Source organism: Protomyctophum bolini (assembly GCF_963924005.1).
Source record: "Protomyctophum bolini genome assembly, chromosome: 16".
Lineage (NCBI taxonomy): Eukaryota > Metazoa > Chordata > Actinopteri > Myctophiformes > Myctophidae > Protomyctophum > Protomyctophum bolini.
In genome coordinates, this window is record NC_137877.1 from 31,323,682 (window position 1) to 31,349,429 (window position 25,748).

The following is a 25,748-nucleotide window of genomic DNA, read 5'->3' on the forward strand; positions in this document are numbered from 1 at the left end:
TCTTGTTTTTTTTTAGATGTTCTCAGCCTGATCGAAATCCTGAGGGGGCAATAGCTACCTGGGTGGAATAAGAAGCACATTGGCGATTGGTCCATTGCACTGACAGTGTGCAGTGATGCGCTCCTACATGTCAGCAGCACATGGTTGTCAAAACCATCTATTGTCAACAATGAAGACCTACAAATTCACAGAGGAGAGAATACAATTACTACTACTATTACTATTGAGAAGACAATCATCAGATACATGACACAAGCATGGCATTTGCAGGGCATACAATTGTTAAAATCAATAAATAATATTCTAAGAACTAATATGCAGGGTTCCAAAATTCTGAGACCAGTTACTAAAAATCAGTTTTACATCATTCAATAGAAACCAAATATTATTGTTATTGAGACTGTAGGTCGCAGATTACTATGAAAACCTGTCAGTCAGTCAGTCAGTCCGTCCGTCACGCCTTGTGACATGCTCCATGGCTGTCGCCATATATGTAGATCACCACACGGACCTCATCAAACCCTGGATAGCCATACATGGAGAAGACTGGATCATCACCTAGATCTGCATATATGGAGCCGGCCAGCAACTCTACATCTGACCTCAAACCTCAAACCCTTAGATCTCCATATATGGAGCTCAGCTGTTGTGATATTCCATATTAATCCTTCCCACCCATCCTTCCTCTTCGATGTCTCCCTTTTGACTGATCCGTGTCCATTCAAACTCTAGACGGGCCCACCCCAAAGTTCTTAGCGCAGCCACGCCCAGCAGCCGGCGAAAACTAGAGTTCTCAACAGGCCCTGCCTGGCCTCACTAATTAGCACACATTTTACGCAGGGGAAAAACGTCAATTAAAAATAAATAAATAAGGGCGACCTCGCCCTTTAGGGCATCTTACTGGTTTATGATTATGATATATTTGAGACATGTCATAAACCACTGATACAAATCCAAATTTGTAGCTGTTTGGGTAAACACTTAAACACGGTTATACTTCATTGTACATCACAGTGAAAATAGCTAAACACGCTCACGACAAGAACTTGTAGATCTGGCGTTTTTGTCAAATGTTCACATGTTTTGCCCAATAGCCCCTATGTCATGGAGCAAAGCTTTATACTTATGTTTGTAGTATGCTGTAACTTTAATACCACCATTCTGGCACTTGGTGGTGCTATATGCATGTTATCTCACTGGCATTTGTCAGCAGTTACTTGATATCATTTGTGTCACCAGGCTGTGCTAAAGTTGCACACCTGTATTGAATTTGAGTTGGTTTAAATACCCCATGCCTTGATTGCAGTCAGTTTGTTTGAAGCACATGTAACCAGATCCATGGGTTCTTCCAAGCTACTTCCGTTTTCTTTTAAGCATACAGAGATCATATGACTGTAAATGTTTGTGTGAAATGTGAACTGTAGACATGAGGATTTTCTACTGTAGGCCTATTAAGTTAAATCATAATGTATCTTTTGATAAATGAGCATATTGTACTATTGTTTTGACATGATTTGACTAGTATGCGTTTGATTCAATGTTTATTGTAAGTTTGTGAAAGTAATATTGAGCATTATAGTGAAGATGTTGTTTATTTCTTTTTGTCCTTTTTAGTTTCACTCTGTTCATTAAACCTGGAAGATTATGGCCAACCTGCAGTCTTGAGGATTTGTGAATACGCAAGTTTAACTGCTGGGTATATGTATGCTACACTGTAGCAGCTACAGTTACTTGTACTTAGAGCCAGAGGCCAAGACAGCCTACCCTATGACATGCCCAGAATAGAGACGCTATGGTTCTTTACATAGCTCTAATTATACTGAAGAATGCCTACGTTAGTACTAAAATCTAACTTATGTTTTAATTTAAAGGACACAAAGTTTACCTAGTACTCAGTGTAATTTTGAGATTAAATACATTTTGACTGAATGAATAAAGGTTATCAAATAAAATAACACTTTTTTTTTCAACGATTATAGATAGACATGTATAGCATGCATGCATGCAGCGTGAAATGCGATGCGAGAAATGTAAGTCACTTCTGGCCAAAAGAAGAGTAAAGTCAAGTCAGTCTGAGGATCTGGTTCAGTCTACGGTTTACTCTGGATGGCCTGCCCAGTACCGGCAGAGTAGTTCTGGAGCAGCGTGTGTGTCCCTGGTTTTTCCCTAATGGGACTGATCAAGTCGGGACTTGGATCACCCCGGCTGGGTCAACCTGAGTGAGGGGTATGACCCGAAACCCAGAGGACCCTGGGATACATCACTGAGGATACATGCCATGTGCATCCATGCAATGTTTTTGAGGGGCACCAGCCCCTCCTATACACAGGTTTAATGTTTGTCTTAGTAAACGCCATTGACATGGACAGGGAAAATTATGTCATGTGCCTCATTACGTCATATTGTCTCTTTATTGTTAATGGCGTTTAATGTTTGTGCTGGCACAGTTTGTTTTACATCACCATTACATCACCTAATCAACATGAGTTAGACTTTAATATATTAGCGCCCCTCACTTCACACGGGTGTGATTTTTTTTGTTCTTAGTTCTATTTATAGTGACGCATAGGAATAGACTATGTGACAACTGGGAATAGTCTGGTGACCACCCGAGAGCTGGTTGACAGCTGGAATGTAACCGGCACCCGGGTGAGCAGGGTGGGTTAGTGCCCCAGCCTGTGTCCGCCGTGGAGAGGAAGCCCAAAAAACCCACGTGAGGCCTTTAGGAGGGCCATTCAAGCTGCAAGTGGAGCCTGCAGCACCACCGTTTCCCTGCCGGTGGAGCCTGCAGAATCCACCTCTCCCGAATGAAGTGTCTGGTGCTGGGAATCTGGTGCAATGCACAGGTCCTGGCTGCACCTGGTGAGAGCAGGAGTGGACCTGGTAATAGGAGGTGCCCGGCCAGGAGTCAACCCACAGTGCCTAGTCCCTCCAAGTGCCGGATGGCCTGCCCAGTACCCGCCCAGTATCGGCAGAGTAGTGGAGCAGCGGATTGTGTGTCCCTAATGGGACTGATCAAGGGTAGCTACTGGAACGTAAGTCGGGACTTGATCACCCCGGCTGGGTCACCCAAGTGAGGGGTACAATGTTGTGAGACCCGAAACCCAGAGAGACCTTGGGATACATCACTGAGGATATGTCCCAGGTGCATCCATGCGATGTTTTTTAGTTCTTACAACATTCTGTTTGATCTGGAAGGTGTGAGCGACATCACCAGCAGCAGGACATATTTTATATTCTGGGTAGACTGAGGGCGACTGAAGAAAGGGCATGATGGTGGGCAGACACAGAAGAATATAGTCTGGTGTTTGTTTATTCTCTGGACACACAGAACATAAATTAGCCTCAAAGCAGGCCTAACAAAGATATTAAAAACCCTCTTTAAAAAAAACATCCACCTACCTCCCCTTGGCCTTTACTGATTCCGGCAGTTCATGTCCCAGACTCCCAGCTCTAGCTCCCCCATAAACTGCCACTCTTGCTGGACTGTAAAGGGGATATAGAATGCCACTTGTGAAAACATATCCCACCATATTGCCTAAATGAATTACTCAGTGTTAGACTGAATAAGTCTCTCCCCAAACACTCAAATGCAGGCTTTGGGCCAAAAGGAAGGCCACCAACCTGGTCACCCCTTTTATGCCCTCCTCTTAAAGGGGTATTGCTACAATATTAGCCCAAAATGTAGACTCTCAGATGTATTTAACGTTTGAAGCACATGTAACCAGATCCAGGTTCTTCCAAGCTACTTCTGTTTTGTCAATTGAAGTTACTAATTGATATAATTTGTGTCAGCTGTGCTAAAGTTGCACACCTGTATTGAATTTGAGTTGTCTTAAATACCCCATGCCTTGATTGCAGTCAGTTAATTGTTTGAAGCACATGTTGTATCCAGATCCAGGTTCTTCCAAGCTACTTCTTTTAAGCATACAGAGATCATATCTGTGAGTGTGACTGTAAATGTTTGTGTGAAAAGAGGAACTGTAGACATGAGGATTTGCTACTGTATTGAGTTAAATCATAATGTATCTTTTGATGAATGAGCATTGTACTATTGATTTGACATGATTTGACTAGCAGGCCTATGCGTTTGATTCAATGTATATTGTAAGTTTGTGAAAGTAATATTGAGAATTATAGTGAAGATGTTCACTATAATGTTGGGAACATGAAAAGTTAGAAATAACCAACCTTATCCCCAATCTTGCCCATACTGTCCAGTGGCTCCAGCCTGAATATGATTTTGTCTGGAGGTGGCTGCAGTCAGTTCAAACATGATACATTAAATAGGCCATATACTGCAGCACTGACGACGGTGCCCGGCCCTTGCCTAGCTGTTCCACTGCTTCACACAATCTTTCATCATATCCTAAATAGAAAGAGCCTAGAGGATTCAAAGTAGCGATATTCTATCGTGGGTCGCCACTTGCCATTTCGGTATTATGTTGATAGGTGCTTGTCAGTCTGTTAATGGCTGTTGTGTTAATCAGGTTAATCACTAACACCTGAGTCATTGTTGAAAGGTCATAAAAGGTCTCTTCCCAATGGACTGGGAACACAGAGGTCCTGTAAAAGAAAAGGATTGGATTATTCACATTCTGCCCAATTTAGGAAAATAGTGGACATGAAAAAAAGGAAAAACATATAACCTTGTTTCAGATCAATTGATTTATTTGTTTCAGATCAAATAATTTATGTTTTTGATGAAGAAATAAAAACAATCTAAACAAACATATCTTGGCAGTGTTCTCAGATTTTGGAGCCAGTAACTGACATATATATTGTTTTAATAATTTAATCACTTCATTACATTTTTAAATTAATGTCTGATCCATTATGTTTTCTATTTGCTTATGCAGCCTCATTCCCTACAACTGGTCTATTCCAAATCATCCACAAGGTGGCAGGACACACCACAGGAAATTATTTGCCATAGGCTATAACTGTCAATGCTTACAGGTATAGCAGGCATTCCAACAATTTTACTCTTTCACATCACAATACACTATTGTTATCTGGTTCAGTATGAGGTATATTACTAGACCTGTTTATATTAAAATAAAGTGGACATAGATGGGATCAAATATCTCGAATAACCATGTCAGAAAAAAGGCAGATATCTGTTTAAAGAGATATTAAAAGGTTTATTACATCTTATGAATTCAAATTTTATACAGAACTTTCACATGTTTCACAAGTTCACTTTCAACACAGTATCACACTCTTTTAAGTGGTTAAGCCAAGGTATTTTCAAACTAAATAAATAAAACTTTGATAAAGAACTTCAACTGAAGTTGAAACAACCTGCTCAATGTTATTTATCGGAGACATTATTGAATACAGTCAAAATTCTCCTGGAGAATTGTCTCATGCAGATAGCACATAACAGTGATAAGAAAGAAAGGTCTTAATAAACAAATGTGTTAACGTATCAAAAACTACATAGTAGTAAGCCAGTACAGTATACAAGGGGAAATTGGAGTTATTTGTATCCTACATTATTGTAGGGTACTATGTATGTAGTGTTGATCAAGGGTACTCGCTGATTCCAGTATGCGATTCCAGTTCTTCTTTTTTTTTTACTTTAGTTTGCAGGTATTATGTGACAGATCTATCTTGAAGATTTATTGATTCTTAAGGTCAACCTTCAACTGCTTAAAGTATAGATCTAATCAAGAGCTCAACTACACAATCCAAACTATTCTATTGGCCTATGTATATGTATACACGTATACACATTACACACACAATAATCTACATAACACCTAGAAAGTTCACATACTGTATTATTGATGATGTAATTTACAATGTCTTCTAAAAATCACATCTAGAATTGCAAGGGACATTTTTAAACTTGTTCTCAAATGTCCTGGACACGGAAAGAAAGCAATAAACTATAATTAGTATGTAAAAGCTGTATTCAAAAGCAAGATATTTCCTCTATCAAACCATTATGTACACGAGACCCCCAATTTGAGAGAAAGACATGATCAAGTCAAACTAATTTGCATTGAAAATGTAAGCAAGTTATACAAAACATTAATGGCACAGTTAACATCAACATCGTTTAGTAAAAATGCATCGTAATCCTACAATCACTGCTTCATGAACAATCAGACTACAGGAGGTACCCAAGCTACCTCCTTAACCACATAAACCCGATCAACTTTGTTGACTGGGATCCAGGGGTCCACTTGACCACTTCTTTCCCTTTTTTTGTTGCCAAAAATAGTCCATCTACATCTAGTGTACAAGTCTATTGCTGTTGGAAGGAAACCACCTAATTCTTTCTTTTTTCTAAATCAATGCTATTGGACACCCTTTACGTCTGTTTTGTTGGTTAAAGCCTCAGAGCCTCAAAATGTCAGATAAAGCAGCGAACTCCGCTACCTCTCCCCCTCTCATGCAAGTAATTGACAATATTAATATATAAAAGTCACAATACCAACTTTGATGAGGCAGTTGTTGAGGCATTGTTTTAAAAATAAGGTTTTCTTCATTTCTCCCCAACAGCAGAGATATGCACCCTGCATGTATATCTGGTAAATTAAACTATTTTTGCTTATTGTTCACGTATTATATGCCCAGAATAGGGACTCTAATATAGGGTTCAAGTATATTTTACAAATAGAGGCAACCGTAAACATTCAAATCACATGATGCAAGTAGAGTAGCCAAAGTACTCGCAAAAAACAAACGAAAAAAATAAACTGTCCATTTAAAATTCAATTCATCCACATGTGTGTGTAATGTGACTGTATTTAAATGTATTTCCAAAAGCTGCCAGTACTTGTGAATAGTCATAAATGTAAACGCTTCATCTCTCAAAATGTGCAAAATGGAAAAAGCAAATAATCAAAGTGAATCCTCTTTGTGTTTAATTATAATTTTAAAAGGTCATGAAAAATATGCAAATAAATTAAGAAAATAAATTAAATTAACAACACTTTGGTTGCATTAACAATTCACTGATTAACCTGTATACCATTCAATAATAAGAAATAAATAATACAATCAAATAAATAACAAAATAAAAAAGATGAATACAACATCACTATACACTTAAAGTGCCCTTTTCTTTCTGTCTTCTTCATTGCCAGACAACACTTATTTTCTATTATTTTACAAAAATGGACCAATCACAAACCAACCAATAAGGAAAAAGAACAATACAGTCCAAAGTGAAACTGAGTGAGTTCCTCTACTCCTGTCGTTGTTAACATGTTTTCTTGTTCCACTGAAAAATATGCCATTCATTTTCCCTATAGAGATTAACAAAAATATTCATATTTATATAAATAAACTGCTAAAACAAAGGGTATTTATTATTTATTCACCAGGATCCTGGATGGCTTTATTCTAGGTTTAAAATAATTTATATAAATATTTGTGTAAATCTCTATGGGAAAAATGAATGGCAGATCTTTCAGTGGAACCAGAAAAGCACGCAAAACTGCTATGCCCTATAGGCCAGCGGTTTTCAACCTTTTTAATATCAAGGACCATTAATTATTTGGAATTAGAGCCACGGACCACCATTTGATGACATTTAGCCTCTCAGACACAAAACTAAAGAATATTTGATTTAGTCCACAGTTCTTTCCAAATTGATGTTGGTAGCGTAAAATGAAAACAACAAATGGTTTCATGTTACACTCTCAAGAGTTTAAGATCTATAAGGGTCCATTTGGAACCACCTCAAGGACCACTGGTTGAAAACCACTGCTATAGGCGACAACATTCAACAACTAACACCAGAACGTGATGGAGGTTGGCACGTGGCAATCAGGAGTGTGCGGGATCCCCCTGTGGCGGGCGCTCCTCTGTGCTCTGGTCAGATGGGGCGGAGACAGCGGGGGTCATGGAGGAGGAGCTGACCCCGTTGGATGTGCTGACGGAGCTGTGCTGGATGGCCTCATTCTGCGTGGGGCTACTGGGGATCGACATGTCTTCACAGCTCTCCTCCTTCTCAGCGACTGCAACACAAACAAGCAAACAGACACAAGCACACGCAGGACAAGTCATGAGCAAACCATTATCTCAAAAGATTAAAAGTAAATAAATAAAAATAAAAATAAATAAGCACTGCAGATATAGCTCACAACGTGTTGCATTGCATTGCAACATGTGAGCTTGTAGATCGACTATTTCCACTTTGAAATAGAACTGTGACTTTGGGTTCTGGGAAGACACCAAATTTCTCTTTTGGGTCTCAAGCTAAAAGATTTGGGGAAACTCTGGTATATTGTTTTGCATTATCATGCACACAGGCTGTGGAGATACTATTGTTTCCTAAAACTGGATAACACTATGAAATCACCTCATACGTTCCAGGAAGGCTTAGAAGGCTTCTGCATGTAAGCCTAATTGGATGTAAAACAGCTACTTGCGTGTGGTGAATGTGAACCATTTCATTAATCCCCATAATGCTACTACCCCCCACCTCCCCACCCCTCCTTTAATTAAAGTTCCTATGTCAATTTAAACCCACATCATAAGGGTGCATTACATTCTGGGGCATGTGGCAGTGTTTTCTATCCCTAACTGCGTGCTCAGTCGTTTTTTTGCTACCTTGCCAACTACTGCAGCGACAGATGATTACAGCACCTGATTTTAATGATGCTCACACTGGAGAGTAGGGAAGACTTGGAGTCGAAATGCCACCAGCTGTTAAGCAGTTGCATTGAATTAATTGGATCCTGATGAAAAAAAATACTCTACTCTCACGCTCTGTCTCATAAAGGAATAAGGAGCACTATGATAATTAATATTGCTAATGATATGAAGTCAGTTGAAATGGCGCTCAGTAATTAATGACTGAGTTTGGTATTTGGAAAATGTTGAATACAGATTCCATAGCACCAGTAGCAATGAAATTGCATTTAAAATGTCTTGACAAATGGTGTCTCCTTCTCCCTTCTTCATAACTGGAGTTTTGACCATGTGATTTAGTGCAAGTGAATGTCAGTGTACTATAAACTCTTGCCATTTCTCCCTGGAGAAGGTTGGCCTCAGACTAAATCAGCTCGAGCTTTTGTTCCATGTTCAAGTGCATATTATTAGTCCTAATGGCATTAAGGAGTGCTTGGCCAATATGTCATACATTTCTGGCCGCCTAAGCATCCAAAGCTCTTTTTTGCTCTCTCGGTTTCCGATATGGTTTTCACCATAAGCAGATGGACAGCTTGGTCTGCCAAGTGAAAGCGTTTTCCTGGCTTGTTTGCGGGGCAGGCTGGGTAATTTCCTTCCACCTGCCATCTCTGTGCCTGGGCAGGACGATGAAGGGTATTACCAGTCAGGGGCTGGAGGGCATTTGGAACCTCAGAGATATGAAAATACTCCAGTTGATGAGGCCTTTACATGAATAAGCCATGGTGCAGGCGCAGCTCAGGCTGTTGTCTCACACACGGTATCAATAAGTTCTCTTTCCATTTAGGTGCTGTTAAAAATCTCCCTCACTTGTCAACAAAGTGCCAAATTGAGGTGGCAGGGTACCTGGATGAGACGATATTTCCCTCACCACGGGTAAAGCACTCAAAATGTCATCCTTCACAAAAAAATTAAATAAAGGTCTACAAAAGCGAGGGCAGAAATTCTCAACAAACATGAGGAAAACGATGACCCAATTCATCTACAGAACCAGCTTAAAAACAATCCAGACAACACCAAATGAGGCCTGGCTGTGACAGCCCACCACAGCCGGGACGCCATCAGTCCCATAATATTCATGACGCGTGTCAGTGGGATGGTTAGCAATAGCCGATGCATAATGAACAGCCTGGCTCCGTGGCCAATCCGCCATGAGAGCGCTCCACTGTCTTGTCAAGCTCGCAGCTTTAATGGACTCATTTCAGAGGCAATCATTGTCAATACAAGTCAGTGGTGGCGTCTGGAGCTCATTGGAGATGTGGCTTGAGTGCACTTCTTCTGGATAGCAGCTCATAGTTAGGTGGTGAGTTGTATAAGATTGAGGAGCCTAGGTGGTGAGTTGTATATTTCAGTAAATTGAAAAGTGTAGCTTCATCTCACAAAAGCGATTTAAGTGTCACTGAACTAGTAGGAACCATTAAATAAATTACAAGCATGTTTTGCTCCCTCTGACAATAGGACATTTAAATGGAGGATGCAAGTGAAAAACTTCTTAAATGATTAAAACGGCATGGAATAACTTGTACATTTAAAGATACCATATGTAGGCATCATTGAAACCATTCATACTCCTGGACAGCTCTGTCCTTTGGTTTGTGATCGGTCTTCTTGGGAGCATGTGGCACACATCTATGTTTACTTATTATTTAGGCTTATTGATATATTGCATCCCCAGAGCACCATTACATGTTTGTGGAAACCACCTGAGGCATCACACAACCAGAATTTGTCTCCCAACAACACGGCATAGTAAATAGTAATACCTAAACTTCAGCAGAAAGTTTTTCGAAAAAGAGAGAGAAAGCAGCATAATGTGTCCATAGCTCTTGCAGGCCGACCATAAGCAAGACGTGTCCTTCTGGTGGTTGGCTGGGCCTCGTTTTAGGAAATGTTTCATGGGCGGCCGCAGGCTGAGAATAATGGAACATTACTCACTGTGATAGCCAGATTTCCTCTGCATGGCGGTTACAGGGCAATCTTTATGAGCCAGAAGAAGCTGCTTCAGCTGAGCCACTTCATTTCTCAGCAGGGTGACTTCGTTCTTTGAGAGAAGAGACAGACAACAGCACTCAATAACGTGGTCACTTTGGAAGATTTGTCGGATTACAACACACACATATGTCCATGCAGTAGAGATATACAGCAGAAATAGAAATTTCACAAACTAAATGTGGTTTAGGACATTTCTGTCCTTGGTTTTAGGCTTTCATTATACAAACCTACCTGAAGTATAATGATCAGGAAATAGTGAGAAAAACAATTGGGTCCCATTAACACCTGGCATTGAAATCTTAATCCTAACAGCAATCCACACATCAAGAGTGGTCTAGATGAGAATCGAACATGGAGAAGTCCAAACATCCATCAGAACGATCCAGAATGATGGCAATCTGATCATTTTCAAGTTACACCATAGTATGGTTTAAAACAAGACCACTACACAGTACATCGCTGCATATTAGGGATCTACATGGCAAGTAATTTCACTGGCAGTTAATAAAGAATGTTTTTTGTAACCAACTATGATTACCGGTAGTTTTTTGTAACCAACTATGATCACTCTAAAATTAACTCATTTATTTGCGGCTAACTGTTAGCAATAAACCCCAGTTCTAGGTGCCACCATACGCGTTCACTTTAAAAGACGGAGTTTGCCCGCCCCCCCCTGCCCCCCACATACACTCGCTACACACACTTGCGTATCATTGGAACAAGCACACACTGTTTACTTTTCGTCAGAAGCTTTTACATGGCAGGAGCGTTGCGGTACAAAGACACAAATTAAATCCGAAATTTGGATGGCAGAAGATCCACCAAGGCCAGCACTCCGATTTATGGACCTCTTTTCAACTGCTTTATACCATGATTATATTTTCAATCCCATAGCTGGAATGGTGGGGCGTTGCCATAGGAACCAGACCAATGTTAAACGCTGCAGTGGGACTCAATCATTATATAGACGGAGTATACGTTGGGGGGTGTGTGTATGTGTACGTATATATACGGACCTGGGATATGACGCCCCCTAGCGTTGGGGTATATTATATACAGACATGGGAAAGAAAGAATTATGGGAACATTCTGAAAACAACCCAAACTAAGCACAATTCCATCTAGAAGGCCAAACATCATGGGGAAAATATATTATGCTATATAAAAGCCTTTTGGAATTGTTTTGCCTAATATAAATATTCAAACAACCTACCGGTAATCTTAAATGCAGCAGAACAGTAGTATGTGTTTTTTTTTAACCAGGTTTCATGGTTAACCTACAAAAGAGTCCATGCAAAGAAATATTTTGTTGATTTGGCTAAATGGTTTCATTTCAGAAAACATTTAGTTTCGCACGTGAAATCGAAACAAGGGAAACAATGGTTAACTTCACTGAATGGGAGTGTACTCCAGACTCTCAGTGACGGCGGGGGTGGCTCAGGGATAGAGTGGCTGGATGGAAACCGCAAGGTTGCCAGTTCGAACCCGGGCTCCCCCAGAGTTAGTGACGAGGTGTCCTTGAGCAAGACATTGAACCCCTAATTGCTCCTGATGTGGTGGTTGGTGCCTTGCCGTAGTTTCCACCGCCATCAGTGTATGAATGTGTGTGTGAATGGGTAATGCACAATCTATGTAAAGCGCCTTGGATAAAAGGCGCTATATAAATGCACCATTTAATTACCATTTACCAGTGAACATTCTGACAAAGATTGGCATGCTGGTGTATTTCCATTCGGGGAAGGCAGGTTTATCCATAAATGTACCCATGAGGCAGCCTGCAACTCAGAGAAATAATTTACCTTGACACTTGAGGAAGTGGGTGAGCTGGTACTGCTGTGAAAAATTATGTTGGTCAAAATGAATGATGTCTTGTCGCAGAAAGAAAGCGCATTTTGCAATACAATTACGATAATAAATAATAGTTTAAATGACTAGTATTTAGTAAATGATTAGTAACGGCAGCACAGTTTAACAGACGATTAGCTGCGCGCATCGCTACTGCAGATAAACTCACACGAGAAAGGCCAAATGTGGGAACACTAGAATGGATTAATATATTGTAAAATAAAGCGAAGATGCAGACCTTTTTCCTTTATTCCAATTATGTTTCCTTGCAACAATTATGAGCCTTTATCTATTACTGACCGGCACAATATGTCAGTAGCTGAGCTGTTCCGATTGTCAGCACAAGTTTGGAGACTATGTAGGAGATTTACACTCCTGTGTCATTACAGCTCCCAAGGGAGCCGGGGATTTCTGCATGTCGTAAAGAGACAGTCACATTATGCTGAAGGTGACTTTAACTGGATTTAAAGCGGCTAGGGCGACGACGGAACATCCTATGGCAGATTTAAACTCTTTCTCTTCTCCTTCAAAGAAAAGGGGGGCTTGTGGGCGTGGGTGACTTAATCTATTAGTCTAAAAGCAGCCAATTTATTTGATTCCATCTGTTTAGCCTAGCTGGTGTTGGCAGTGCTGAGATGCCAGGAGACAGATTTAAAACACAGCTGGAATGGGCCGCATGTATCACATCCACTGTACCATATATGATGCTATGCTCACTGCCTTCCACCGTCATAATGCAACTGCTGTGCCGAACCCATGACCAAAATATAGCCTATGCTTTTGGTTCACCCAATTTGATCACTCTGAACGACAACTCGTTCAAGAACAAAAGATATCCTTGCTTTACCAGGCTGTTCAAGAAAACTGAAATCTAATTACTACAGTGAAAATAGAAGCCTTTATAATTTTTTGTGATATGAAGATAACAGGAAATTTCAATCAGCAGACAAATCTTTGATTGATCAGTGAGTGCTGGTTGGTGTCCAGGCAGTCACAAAGCCTTATTTAGAACCGTAGATCCTGCTACTGCTTATGAGTGCATTCATGACCAAGTTAGAGGCTGTTTAAACAGTTAAAAAATATTCTATAACTTTGTGAATAAAGGGAGTGAATTGGCCTTGGCTGACGCTAGGAACCCTGCGAGCTGCCTGCTCTGACACCTCATTAAAAAGTCAGTTAAGGATGATGTTAAAGTAATCGTGCATCATTAGAGCCAGCTCTGCTGATCAGCCAGGCCATGTCAGCATGGGAGTTATAAAAAAAAAAAAGAATTACATAAAAGAAAACTGCAGGCTTGATTAATGCCCCCACACAAAGAGCACTTTCATTCTCTGATGTTAAATTATACATATTTTTCTGCCACAAGTTGCTCTTTTCTTTCACAGTTGAAAGCAACTCTCTGCCTATTTCACTCATCTGTCCCTCCCTCCCGTCTCATCTGCCGAAGCATTTATTTGAACTGCAGCTGGCGAGCCTGAGACAAATGGTGATAACTTGTTTTGAACCCGGATATTAATGACATAAACCCATTTCCTTTCCCCTCCAGCCCCTCTCCTCTGCTGCTTCTTCTTCTTCTTCATCTTCAACACCCCCCAACTCCTCCTCCTCCTCACGTCTTACTCCCCGCTTTCATAGACAAATAAGACAGCGAGCAAATAAACACCACATCTCATTTAATTGTCTGGAACACCGACGTGCTGCACCCCCGGCTCACACTTATCAACAGAGACAGCAGTTACATGAACTGTTTCGAACTTGTCAGCATCAGATCCTAATTGCTTCCTGCGAAATGAAGGTTCAAAAAGACACCTTTCCCTGGGAGATTTTCGGGGCCATTCAGTAAACTGCTGAGACAGAAGCGCAGACACGCTTGTGTGCGGCTGACATCTGGAGGATACATCTTTATTGACAGGGACGTATCGATGTAAAGGGCTCACTAAAGCGCCGCTGTCGTGTGGCAGCTCTTCTTAATCGGCTTTAATGACTTCATCACCACGGAAGGGAGGAGCACGTGCACACACTCAAAACACAAAACAATAAAAACAGACATGCGACAAATACAAACAGCCGTGCTTTTGGAGACATGGAACAATGGAATGGATGATGGATTGATTAGTCACGGGGCTTAGAGGGCTTAGAGGTTGAACCACTTGATCCCTAGCAACCATATTCTGCGTAGATCTGCTGACAACAGCAGATCTACAAGCTCATAACGTGTAGCGTTGATGTGTTATGAGCTTTTACATCGGATATTTTCGCCAAAGACATTTGTTGTGGAGGGAGGGGGGTTTACTAACTATAGAGGGTATAAGTGGTTAAAGGTGAGTTTTACCTGCAGTGATCCGTGGGTGGAGTTGAGATCCTCAGCTTTCTTCTCCAGGTCCTGGACCCACACCTTCCTCTTCTGCCTGCAGCGGGTGGCCGCGGCACGGTTGCGCTCCAGGAACTTGCGGCGCTTCTCATCTGGGTCATCACTTGTGGCTCTGCGCCGCCGACCCCCTGTGCTTGGGGTGTGCTGGGCTGGGGGCACCGGAGAGGCCTACACACAACATTGGAACAATATGTGATAACTACTAGCACAACCTGTTACTATTTAACGAAGGAAAAATGTTCGTCGACCACCTTTTTTCACTGACGAAAAACTAAGCTACGATGACTAAAACGAAGACTAAATATACTGACAAATAAAAGCTAGACTAGAATGTTAGGAAGGGACTAGTGGACATAGAGTTATATGGTCTGAGGCAGTGCCGTTTAGATGAGAGTTGCGACAACTCTGTTCACTTCATGGGGCCACTGACTACAGCTTCAGCTCGTCACTGCATGGGTCACGTGACCCATGCCCCGTCAGTGACGGCACTCTCTCTAAAAGTCTCTGGTCTGAGGCTGCGCTCGGTGCACAAGATGGCGGCGCCTGTGTGTTATGATTGTCAAACTACTATCGTGTTTCTACAAAGACTCCTACGTGGATTTTATTGTTTATAGAGTAGGATGAAGTCTGATGTGGCCATGCAAAATGATTGTGTCTGTGGATTTTTTTTACGTGGATTCTTGTTACAGTACAGTGCTGAGTACAGTAGTGCGTCCCTGGGACCCCCAGAACGGGACACGGATGGGTCCATTATCAATACCTGCGTTTTGGGTCGCAAAACGCCCCCTATTTCCATTACTTTTTTTTTTTTTTTAATTTATCCCACGATTTTGTAACCCATTTTTCACCCCTCATCTAATGTGATCCTGGGCTCTACACACCCTCCACCAACCTAGTCCCCATATATGGGGGACAAGGGGAGAGCAACGGACTTGAACTCATGCTTCCTTCATGCCTGAGTGTCCAAGTTGCTCCTTTACACCTGACAGGGGGGAGTTTCCCTGGTCGGAAGTAGCGTGTGGAAGGAACACGTTATTCCAACCAGTTCCTTTCCCCTCCATCAGGCGCCCCGGCTGGCCAGGGGGAGGCAGTTTAGTGACCAGGATTACTGCATGTTTTTTGTGAGGGTACCTACCCTAGGGGATACGGGGAGAACATGCAAACTCCACACAGAAAGCCCTTTCGCCAACCCCGCCTTCGAGTATGGGCACTGATGACGCGGAGGAGGAAACACGCCGCCAGCACCCACAGCGTCCCGAGCGGGCATCTGATATTTACAGCTGAGTGCTGTGACCACTTTTCCATTGCATCTCATGAGGCTGAGCGGTGGGGTTCATCATGTGGTGCCGGCCTGCGCGCACGCATACTGGTTGTTATAAGTGTGACGTCGTCTGATAAGGGGTCTATACAAACCTGGTGTAAAGTTATTATCTAATATAAAAACACTGAATGATTGAATTGTGAATAAACACAAATTTAACATTGTTATCGGACAACTATCAAAGTCCTTTTCAGCAAGTGATGTTGACTGTAGCCGCTGTAGTCTTTAGTCACTTTAAGCAAATTGCTTTTCTTGTCTAATTCTGGTGAAATATGCAGTTATTAAGTTAGTATGTACTATGTAGATGTAGACTAGAGGCTTATGTCAATGTCAATACTCACAGGTGTCTCACTCTCAGGTGTGGTGGAGGTGGCTGGCTGCTGAAGAGACTGTGGGCAAGGCTCCTCCAGTGGAGTCAAGTGAGGAATTGGAGGTGGGGAAGGAGTGGGGGCCGGCGCTGGGGCCATGGCCAGTACATGAGCGGGAGAAGGAGTCAGTGCAGGGACTACCAGAGTTGGAGCAGGGGCAGGTGATGGAATTGGTGCAGGTGCTAGGGTCGGGGTAGGTGGGGAAGTTGGAGCATCAGTGTGGGTTACAGCATTGCTCTGGATGTCACCAGCATCTCCATTGGCTACCTGAGGAAGCTGCTGGCTTAACGACACGTTCAGCTTCTGGAAGTAAACATAGTCAACACAGCACCAGTGATCAAGGATGGTGATCAATGCTCAATCTACTGGGCTACATTATGATCAAGCCTTTACATTTACAATTTATAGCATATGATATTAGGCATTAGGAGGATGTGGTTGGTGATACCCACATAGTGGCTATTTGCTCTTACTTCATATTCAGTCTCCCAGTGGTTAATTAAATAGAATATAAGGCTAAAAATAAGAGTTCTTGAAGGTTAACTTTGACCTTTCAGTCCCTTAAAGTGAATTATTCTATGCCTAATTGAGGCAAAATTATTCATTTAAATAACATTAAGCTTTTGTTCTTGAAAAAAGAACAGAAATTATTAGCATGGGAATACTTGAACTTTAGCTTAATAAGTTATTACATACCACACATGCATCCCATCATGCTATTCTCTACAGATAGCAGTCCATTCATTTACAACCCAAATCCTCTATAAAATAGTGAGTAAACAAGCTGAACGTGAATGAGCCTTCTCAACCAATAACAAAGTGAGAGGGAATACATTTACATGGGAAAACAGAGGAGAACATTATTCTAACAACTACCTTTGCCAGACCAATCTATCCACCAAATTAGTTTATCGTGTAATACCCTTCCAGAAGCTCTTCTGGCAGAAACAAGATATTATTCTCCTGGAACGGCCCATAGAAGGAGGGAAAAGCCAGTCGGATTCATATTTCATCTCTGCCACGGAAACCTCATCAGTGTAATAACCCTCCATCTCATGGGTGTTATTCAACCATCTGCTACTATATTACTTATCTTTATTTTGCAACTAATTAACAGCATAATCTTCTAAATTCAGCAAGTTAATTATCATTATTGTGGTCTTTGCAGCATCATCAGTCCTTGTAAAGTGCCGTCTCCGCGCCCCCAGAGAGCCGGGTGGGGGTGGGGCGCGGGCAGGTTGAAGCGGGGGTCTGTTTTCTTGACGTGCGCTCATTAGGTGTTTGCTGATGAGCAGAGTGTGGTGGGAGGCGCCAGGGATGAGTAGGGGGTTGGTGGGAGGGGGAGGTAGTACAGGTCAGGCAGGATTCTGCTGAACAAAAGGTTCCATGCAGGGTACGGCTGACTTAATGTGCATTGCTGAGCGTGTGCCAGGATGCCCCCCAGCTGGCACCACCCCCCCCCCCCTCCAGTTGGCCCCGGTGACGGCGTGCTGAGCAGAACGCTGTCTCCACGTTTGTCATCTCGGCCACCCCTCGATCCCGACAACCCCCCTCCCCCTGCCCCCGGTCCTCCTCCTCCCCGAGTCAGTCAAGCCCCCCCCTCTCCTCTCAACGCTTTACCTGATAATTTTCGGAGGAGTAGCGTGCTGTGAACACTTACAGGTTCCGTGATCTGTGCTTCATCACAGTGCCACAACTCTCCCTAACAACGCTTCATATCCGCTGCCCTTCAGACATCACTTTCCATAGAAAAGAGCTTGCAGCCTAAAGGAAGGCACTGCTGCAGTGGACTTGATTTTTGTTGCTTAACCATCCACTTTAGTTCTGCCATCAAGAAAGGGGATTATTCTGAAAATCTTCAACATTTTCAATGTGCTATTAAAGACAGTGACACAGGTTTGTGTACAAGAAAACGCTCACAATAGTTCCCCCATCTGGTCAAAGCAAGAAACTGCATAGTTTGTCAGGCTTTTTTGTTGTTCTTGTTCAGCTTGTTAACTCTTCTCTGATTAATACACACGCACAAAAAGGAAATCACACCAAGTTGGAAACAAAGACCTCAATTCACTTAACAGACCCCCCCCCCCCCCTCAAATAAATAATAATAATTAAATTACCAGCTTGGCTTCTGATTGGATGGGCTGTGGTGAGGGGGGTCCTGGGATCCCGGGGATGTTAGGCACTATGGTGACAGGTCTGACAATCTGACAGCAGAGACACAGGCACAGATCAACACACAGAGAATTAGCCTTTCCTGGTGAAAGGTGACACACACACACACACACACACACACACACACACACACACACACACACACACACACACACACACACACACACACACACACACACACACACACACACACACACACACACACACACACACACACACACACACACACACACACACACACACACACACACACACACACACACCTCATATCTCAGGCTCATTAGGTTGGATGGCCTGTTATTTTGTGGAGGCAACACCACATGGAGATGCAGTGTGCACGCTAATGAACCTCTCCCTGCCTGTGAGAGTGAGCATATGGACAGAGATGCTGAGAAGAGGATGGAGAGACACAAGCTAGAAGGCCAGAGCCAGGCCTCTCCACTCAGCCCCGGACAATGAAACAGAGAGAGAGGAGGGGCGTGCAGAACCAGAGCCTACCCGATAGCCAATAGTGCCATATACATTTTACTTTTTTTCTTCTTCTGTAATTGACCCTTTTCATTTTTTTTCATTTTTTTTTGCGGCTTTCGCCTTTATTTTATATTTTTGTTATAGAGGGACAGACAGTAGGCTGACAGGGGGAGAGAGATGCGGGAGTGGATCGGGGAGTGGATCGGGAGTCTCGAACCCGCAGCACACTGCCAGACTTGGACTACCGGCCAAGGTGCCTGGACCGCTGATTCAGCAACTCTAAGTCTGGCAAGCTACGCTGCACATTCAATTAAATAATATATACAAATATAATATAAAATATAAAAAAAATACTAATACAAAATATATAATAATAAAGATTAAAATAAAGATCCCATGTAAAATAATCGATCCTTTTGGAGCCAGAGCCATATGTCTTCTAAATCTTGTTAACAAGACCTGCAGTATGCACAAACAAAATACCAAACAGCCAAATGTTTCACTACCACAGAAAGAGTGGAAAGAAACTTTAACTAACCTCTAACTTTAACATCATTATCACCAGACAGGCATGTTTATTTATATATCAAAAAGTTATGTCTTTACGTTTTAATGTTTTGCTTATACGTGACACATAAAATCTAACATTTTTTAAATTGGTTAGAACATTTTGACAAAATATCGGTCAAAACATCGGGAAACTGTGGTCAACAACTGGGTTGGGTTCTGCATCGGACCCAAAAATCTGACATCTAGGCTGAATCGTGGGTCATGTTGTCAACCTTGCTTCTCTCAGCGGCCTGTCCAATCCCCACAGACTGGGATGACAGAGGCTTGTTCCCTGCTGAGCCGCTATCAGGAGATAATCATCTGCTGCTCAGTGTTCCACAGCCAATCAGGACCAGAGCGAACAAGACAAGCTCCCACATAGGGAACATAAAACATTCTAACAGGCCTTTATCTTTAACATATTGCCTGTATGATGCTCAGAAATGATCAGAGGCAGCCATAGTAATTGGAACGCAAAACACATTAGCCATATAGTATTTCCATTGTGCCAGAAATGAAGAGCAGTGATTACAAATAGCAACGCAGCATCTTGGAATGAAGCCTGCCATCTCTTGGCCAACTCCCGTGTCTTTGCCACTGTGACACACAGCTGCTCTCTTCTAAAGTCCATTAGTTCGCTCAACCTCTCCCTGCTTTCCAAAGGGATGCCAAAATGTAATGGTGCCAAACTGTGAAAATGCAGTCTGTCCAAGTAGAGCTAGACAGATAAGTGGCATTAATATATCAGTAGAACATGAGAACAGGGTAAATGGGACTACTACAGTATGCCATGCACAGTTTGGCATAATTTCTGAGTGACTTCCCCGCAGTAAATCACCACCTGAGACAGGAGTGTATTAACCATCAGTCAACAGACAGCCGACTGATGGTTAATGCACGTCTTGACTGTCTTAGTTGTGTATTTCTGATTATTGTGATCAATCTGAAGTTAGAATCTGGAAACTTGCAAAGAATCATTTTGTTACTCGATCAAAACGTCAACTCAAGCACCAAACTGACAAATCAGAGAAGACATAGTAGATGTACCGTTATTAAAGTTTGACATGTGCCGAAAACATAGACTGAATATTAATTTCACAACACTCACAGGGATTGTAGTTGGTATGTGTGCAGTTGAGCTTGTAATGGATGCAGGGATTGCGACTGGCATCGTCTGGCCGTTAGGGAGCTGTAAGAGCACAGGGAAAGTACCACATACTGGGCTAGAGGAGAAAAGAAAGACAGCAAGCACCGGTTAGAAAGGTACTGATCCAACTACAAAGTAAACATCTGGGTGTTAGTTTAACTCGGAGTGTCATACGGTATTATTTATATACTCCGCGATATTACCGATATTGATTTCAAATATTGCAGTAAACGGTAATATCGGTATATTGCCAAAGCCTAGTCAAAATTGACCCTTACGTTAAAATAACACCCAGGATTTGACTTTCTAATACAGCTGAAAACAAACGACCTGCTGCAATGACTGATGAAAAAGAGGTTAATAACATCACTATGCTAAGGACAGTCAAAGCAACAAAGGATGAGGAACTGAACATGAGATCAAGCACTTTGCAAAGTTGTTTCAAACTTGCATGACAATAAAGTAACTATGAATAAACTGCCATCAAATATACATGCAATGTTGTTTTACTAGAATACTCATGTGATAATCGCTCACACTAACAACAAACGGAAAATGAACAACAATTCACAACGGAGTGCAACTGAAAAAACAAAACAAATGTACCTCATGAAATAAAAACTCAACAAAATAATAAAAAAGAGAAATTAAATAAACTGAAAGTGCTCTATTTCTTCTATAAAATGAACACCAAGTTACTTACACTATAGGCCTATTAGTGGATGGGACTTGGGTAATAACAGAGCTAGATGTTGGCGATGGGAGTACTTGCTGTATTACAACACTAGCCTCTGTGGTTGCTAGAAGTACATGGGGAACTTGGAGAGATGCTGGACGTACTATAGTGGATGTTGGCATTGAGGCTGGCTGCAAAGATAGGTCCTGAAAACACCATATGAGACCTTAGCTGCATTTCAGTCAGACAACTCACATGAAAAAGATTTACTGTATTTGGAATGAAGTACTAGGCAGTATATACACCAAGTTTATTTTGGCATCTGGGCTCTATACTTAGGGATATTTAATTAAAAAAAAACTTCTCAAATCATTTTTTAATCTTCCGGCTTTTTTGCGCAGGTTTTAAGTAGCTTGATTCAATATTTAGATATTGATCAGACACAGCCCCCTTCAATTAAGGCCAATTCATCTTTAAACTCTATGTTCCATCCATTGCTCATTGAAAACACATGTCCCAGGTTCTGGTGACTGATATTACTAACCACTGATACTTTCAATTTAATTTCATTAGCAATTTCATTTCAAATATCTAATGTTAGAAAAAGAAGGGGGAAAAAAAGAACGAAAAAAGTTATAGAAAAGCGATTATCATGCATTACAAGGATAATATCAGTCACCAGAGCCAGGGACATGCGTTTATTTTTTATTTTTTATGCCTTCATTGATAGGGAACTGTAGACAGGCTTGGCAGCCTAGGTGCCCTGTGCCCAGACGGTTGAGCTAACCATCCGGGGCAGGGACATGTGATTTCAATGCCAAATTCACACCACCAGTGTCGACGCTAAGCAGGATTGTTTAGCATCGATAATGCAATAAATTGGGCCTGTCTGGGGTTTTGAGTGACAGCTGTCAGTGTGTCAAAGTGAAGGTAAAGAAAACAATTGTATGGCTTTCATGTTGAAATCACAGATTTAAACTAGCAGCTGTTGGAGAAATCAGTACTGAGCGACTACTTACCCTATTTATCTGATTAAATTAATGGATTTTTTTTTTTTTTTACAAACATACTATGAATGTCCTGCGACGCAACAAGTTGGTGTACTCTGCACAAAGAGAGAGCAGCTGGAGTGCCGGTTCAGGCCACCTGTGGCATGAGCTGTCCTGGTTGTTTATTTATGTTGTTTAGTTGACTGTTTATCGATCTACAACTGCTAGTTTAAAACTTTTAAAGGGTAGGGTAAGTGATATATTGTGGTTAAAACAAAACCTTTTTTGTTAAAAGGTTTTTAATCATTGCTATTGTTTGTTCAGTAACAGGAGTCTTCCCGTCTCTCCAGCTCTTTAACCAGAAAATACATTTTCAGGTAGTTGACAAAATTTCACAGTAGGGGTGAACAGCTAATCAATTATAAAAAAATATCAAAGTATAAAATAGGGCTAAAATGGTTAATTAGACTAATACATTTAGTTAAACTGCATTAGCACTAGACACTGACAAAATAAATGATTAAAGCCAGAAGATGATGTTCTTCACCGATGACGTACAGAATGCCTAGACATCTCATCCTCTCTAGTCTATAGCAAACTCAGTCATGGAGCTGCAACAGCCTTACATTTTTTGCGAAGGGAAAAGCAGGTTAAACCCTGGCTAATTGTGGTGCAATACATAAAACTCCCAAAATGAAAGCCTCTTTTTTCTTTTCTTTTTTTCAGTGGACAATGAAAAAAAGTAGCACCATTGTTAAAAACAAAAAAAACATACAAAAAATCTAAAAGATTGTCGATTCAGGTTTAAATAAAAACAATTCAACAAAATATTTAGGATTTCTTATGAGATTGGAGGTCTGAGGTAACACAGCCATGAATATAGGATAAGATTATTCTTCTCTCACTATACTTAGGATTTTCCTGTAATGATCACCATCACATTTTACATACATTTACATATATTGTATTATTCAAAAAAATTACAAATTATGCAGTATAGTATTGTGGGTTTTTCTTTTAGTATTTTGGGGCAGGTGTGAGTGACTACAGCAGGGGTATTCAACTGGTGACCCGCGGGCCAAATGCGGCCCACGGGGCACCCCCTTGTTAAGAAAAAGGAAAAAAGGGCTAATGAAAGTTACAGGTATGGTGTGTGGATATTAAGTGTGATAACCATAATGACAGTAATGCTAAATCATATTCCATCATATTCAATGGCTTTTGGAGTTCTGCATGGGTGCAGAACTGGGGTTAGTGCTTGTTTGAGAGTCTACAAACACAACACGAGATATCGGTCTAAACACCTGAACGTGGCCAGAGTGCTCTGTCTTCAGGTCTGTGGCATGTAAAATAAGAGCACCTAATATGCTGTTTTCACTGTTCAACCCAAACCTCTACCAAAGTGGTCTTGCACTTTCACAAAACATATGCATTATAGCGTGCAAAATGTATATATTGACAATCAAAGCAGCGGGCTTCTGTTTATTCACAACAAGACAAGTTCTGAGACTTTTGTCATTTGGCAGGTTACACAAGGAAGGTAGATGATGCTTACCTTGTCATCACTTGTAGTAGATTCAGGATGAGGCAGTGGACTGTCTCGATGTGCCTCCATGGCTTCGATTTTGTTTCGGATAATAGGTGTTATAAGAGGTGACAAATCCAATGGCAACTACATGGCGGAAAATAAGTAATCCCAATTCAGCAGACTTTCCACACTTGGCACAAACAAAATGTTATCTGCTTATCTTATCGTATCATACTCATGTAAGAATGATGCATACAAACCTTTTTAATGTCATCTTCAGTAACCTTTTTGAAGTCATGCTCAATTAACGGACTTGCAAGCTCATTGAAGAGTCCAACTTCCTCACAATTCTTCAGGAAACGAGTAGGTGTGGGTGTTTGGTCTGAAAAAAAATTATACTGTTACTAATCAACAACTACGGTAACTACAAGATAAATAAAAACTAAAAGGCTATTAACTTGAATAGAACGTACCAGCAACAATGACACTGTCGTTCCTTGCTGGACCAAACTTTAGTGTCATCTCATGCTTGTGTTTGTGAACAGCCAAGTGGTCTTCATTTGTAAATCTCTGTGGAACAGTGAACAGAAAGTCCTTAGAAAACTAATATTAATACTAATAAGGAGCATTATAAGTGTTATTATAAATACATTGCCTACCTGACCACACCCAGGAGCAGTACAAAGGAATGGTTTATCATCACTCATATTAAGGATATCGTGTTTTTTTTCACCCTAGCATAAAACAAAGAATACATCTGAAAGTTTATTATAACGGTAGAGTACATTCTTAAGACCATACTCTGCATGTATGTATAGTATACAGCATCATAGTTGTGTCATCACCATTCAAAATTCTCAGTGGTGCTATGCTATAGTTCAAAAAAATAGCTGACATCACATCTGTCATCACATACTATAATACACGGATTTTTGACAACATAACCAATTAAACCAGTGTCCTGCAGCGGACCGGTAATGTTTAGAAATCCTGACAAATCATAAAAGATGGGCGGCTGCTAAATGGATTGTTTACAGAAAGAATACACAATTACACACCTATGCTCAGCCTATGAACAACGCTATTCTGAGACTGCATTGCAATTGTTTTGAACCGTTTGTGGCAAAATAAAATGACATATAGGCTCCAGTCTCAACACAACTCTCAGCCGACATTTCTACCGAAAGCTATTGACAGTTGCTATGGCAAGACATGCAAAACACCATGTAAATACAGTGTGAGCGTTCACGTAAACCAGGACGTTCCAGCCAGGCAATAGTCAGAGCCCCAGCGTTGTAATATATATCACACCGTCGCCACATTAGCTTAGCTCTAAATATCACTGTTAATTGCAATGACGCACAAGTACCTGGAAGAATTATTAATTTTACGATAGCTTTGTCTTGTGCTGTCAGTTTATATGGACGGACACTTACCCACAGTCCACACAGGCACAACCCTTACAATCGAAATCCCACGTCTGCACCAACATATCGCGAGCGTAGCATGGGATCTTAGTTCTTCCTTTCCGTATACGTCATGTTATACAATACTGAATACAACCCAACGGGTGTTGAATGGAAGGTAATGTGTAGTCTATGGTGTAAACATGTTCAATTAACTCGATCACCCCCAGTCAGATATACAGTTTAGTAACAAGCTCAACGGGG

At 41.3% G+C, this 25,748-nt stretch overlaps 3 protein-coding genes across 5 annotated transcripts in view; 1 reads left to right on the plus strand and 2 right to left on the minus strand.

The window, feature by feature from the left end:
• cdca7a (cell division cycle associated 7a) overlaps positions 1-4,475 on the plus strand; it is a 238,982-nt gene extending 234,507 nt beyond the window's left edge. The window contains exon 10 of the transcript XR_013965575.1: positions 4,464-4,475. The gene's annotated coding sequence lies outside the window, so the exon portion shown is untranslated. The remainder of the gene's footprint in view (positions 1-4,463) is intronic.
• Positions 4,476-5,162: 687 nt separating this feature from the next.
• Positions 5,163-18,828, minus strand: atf2 (activating transcription factor 2; the record flags this gene model as incomplete). Its single annotated transcript, XM_080786670.1, has 5 exons — positions 5,163-7,976; positions 10,585-10,690; positions 14,819-15,025; positions 16,520-16,849; positions 18,664-18,828. Coding segments are annotated over 5 exons (999 nt in total), but the record flags the coding sequence as incomplete, so codon positions are not given.
• LOC308331294 (cyclic AMP-dependent transcription factor ATF-2-like) lies at positions 18,664-25,550 on the minus strand (the record flags this gene model as incomplete). 3 transcript variants are annotated; one of them, XR_013965576.1, is made up of 7 exons in its annotated part: positions 25,515-25,550; positions 24,738-24,812; positions 24,552-24,648; positions 24,339-24,460; positions 24,106-24,222; positions 20,847-20,961; positions 18,664-18,750 (listed from the first exon to the last, which is right to left on the minus strand). XR_013965576.1 is itself a non-coding variant. In XM_080786669.1 (6 exons), the coding sequence occupies exons 2-6, from the start codon at positions 24,783-24,785 to the stop codon at positions 20,920-20,922; spliced, it is 426 nt and encodes a 141-aa protein (XP_080642795.1). In that variant the 5' UTR covers positions 24,786-24,812; positions 25,515-25,550. The 3 variants fall into 3 exon arrangements, 2 of the variants coding, with proteins under 2 accessions (XP_080642795.1, XP_080642794.1); XM_080786669.1 differs by lacking the exon at positions 18,664-18,750 and having other exon boundaries at positions 20,790-20,961; XM_080786668.1 differs by lacking the exons at positions 18,664-18,750; positions 20,847-20,961; positions 25,515-25,550 and adding exons at positions 21,585-21,767; positions 25,448-25,508.
• Positions 25,551-25,748: the final 198 nt, after the last annotated feature.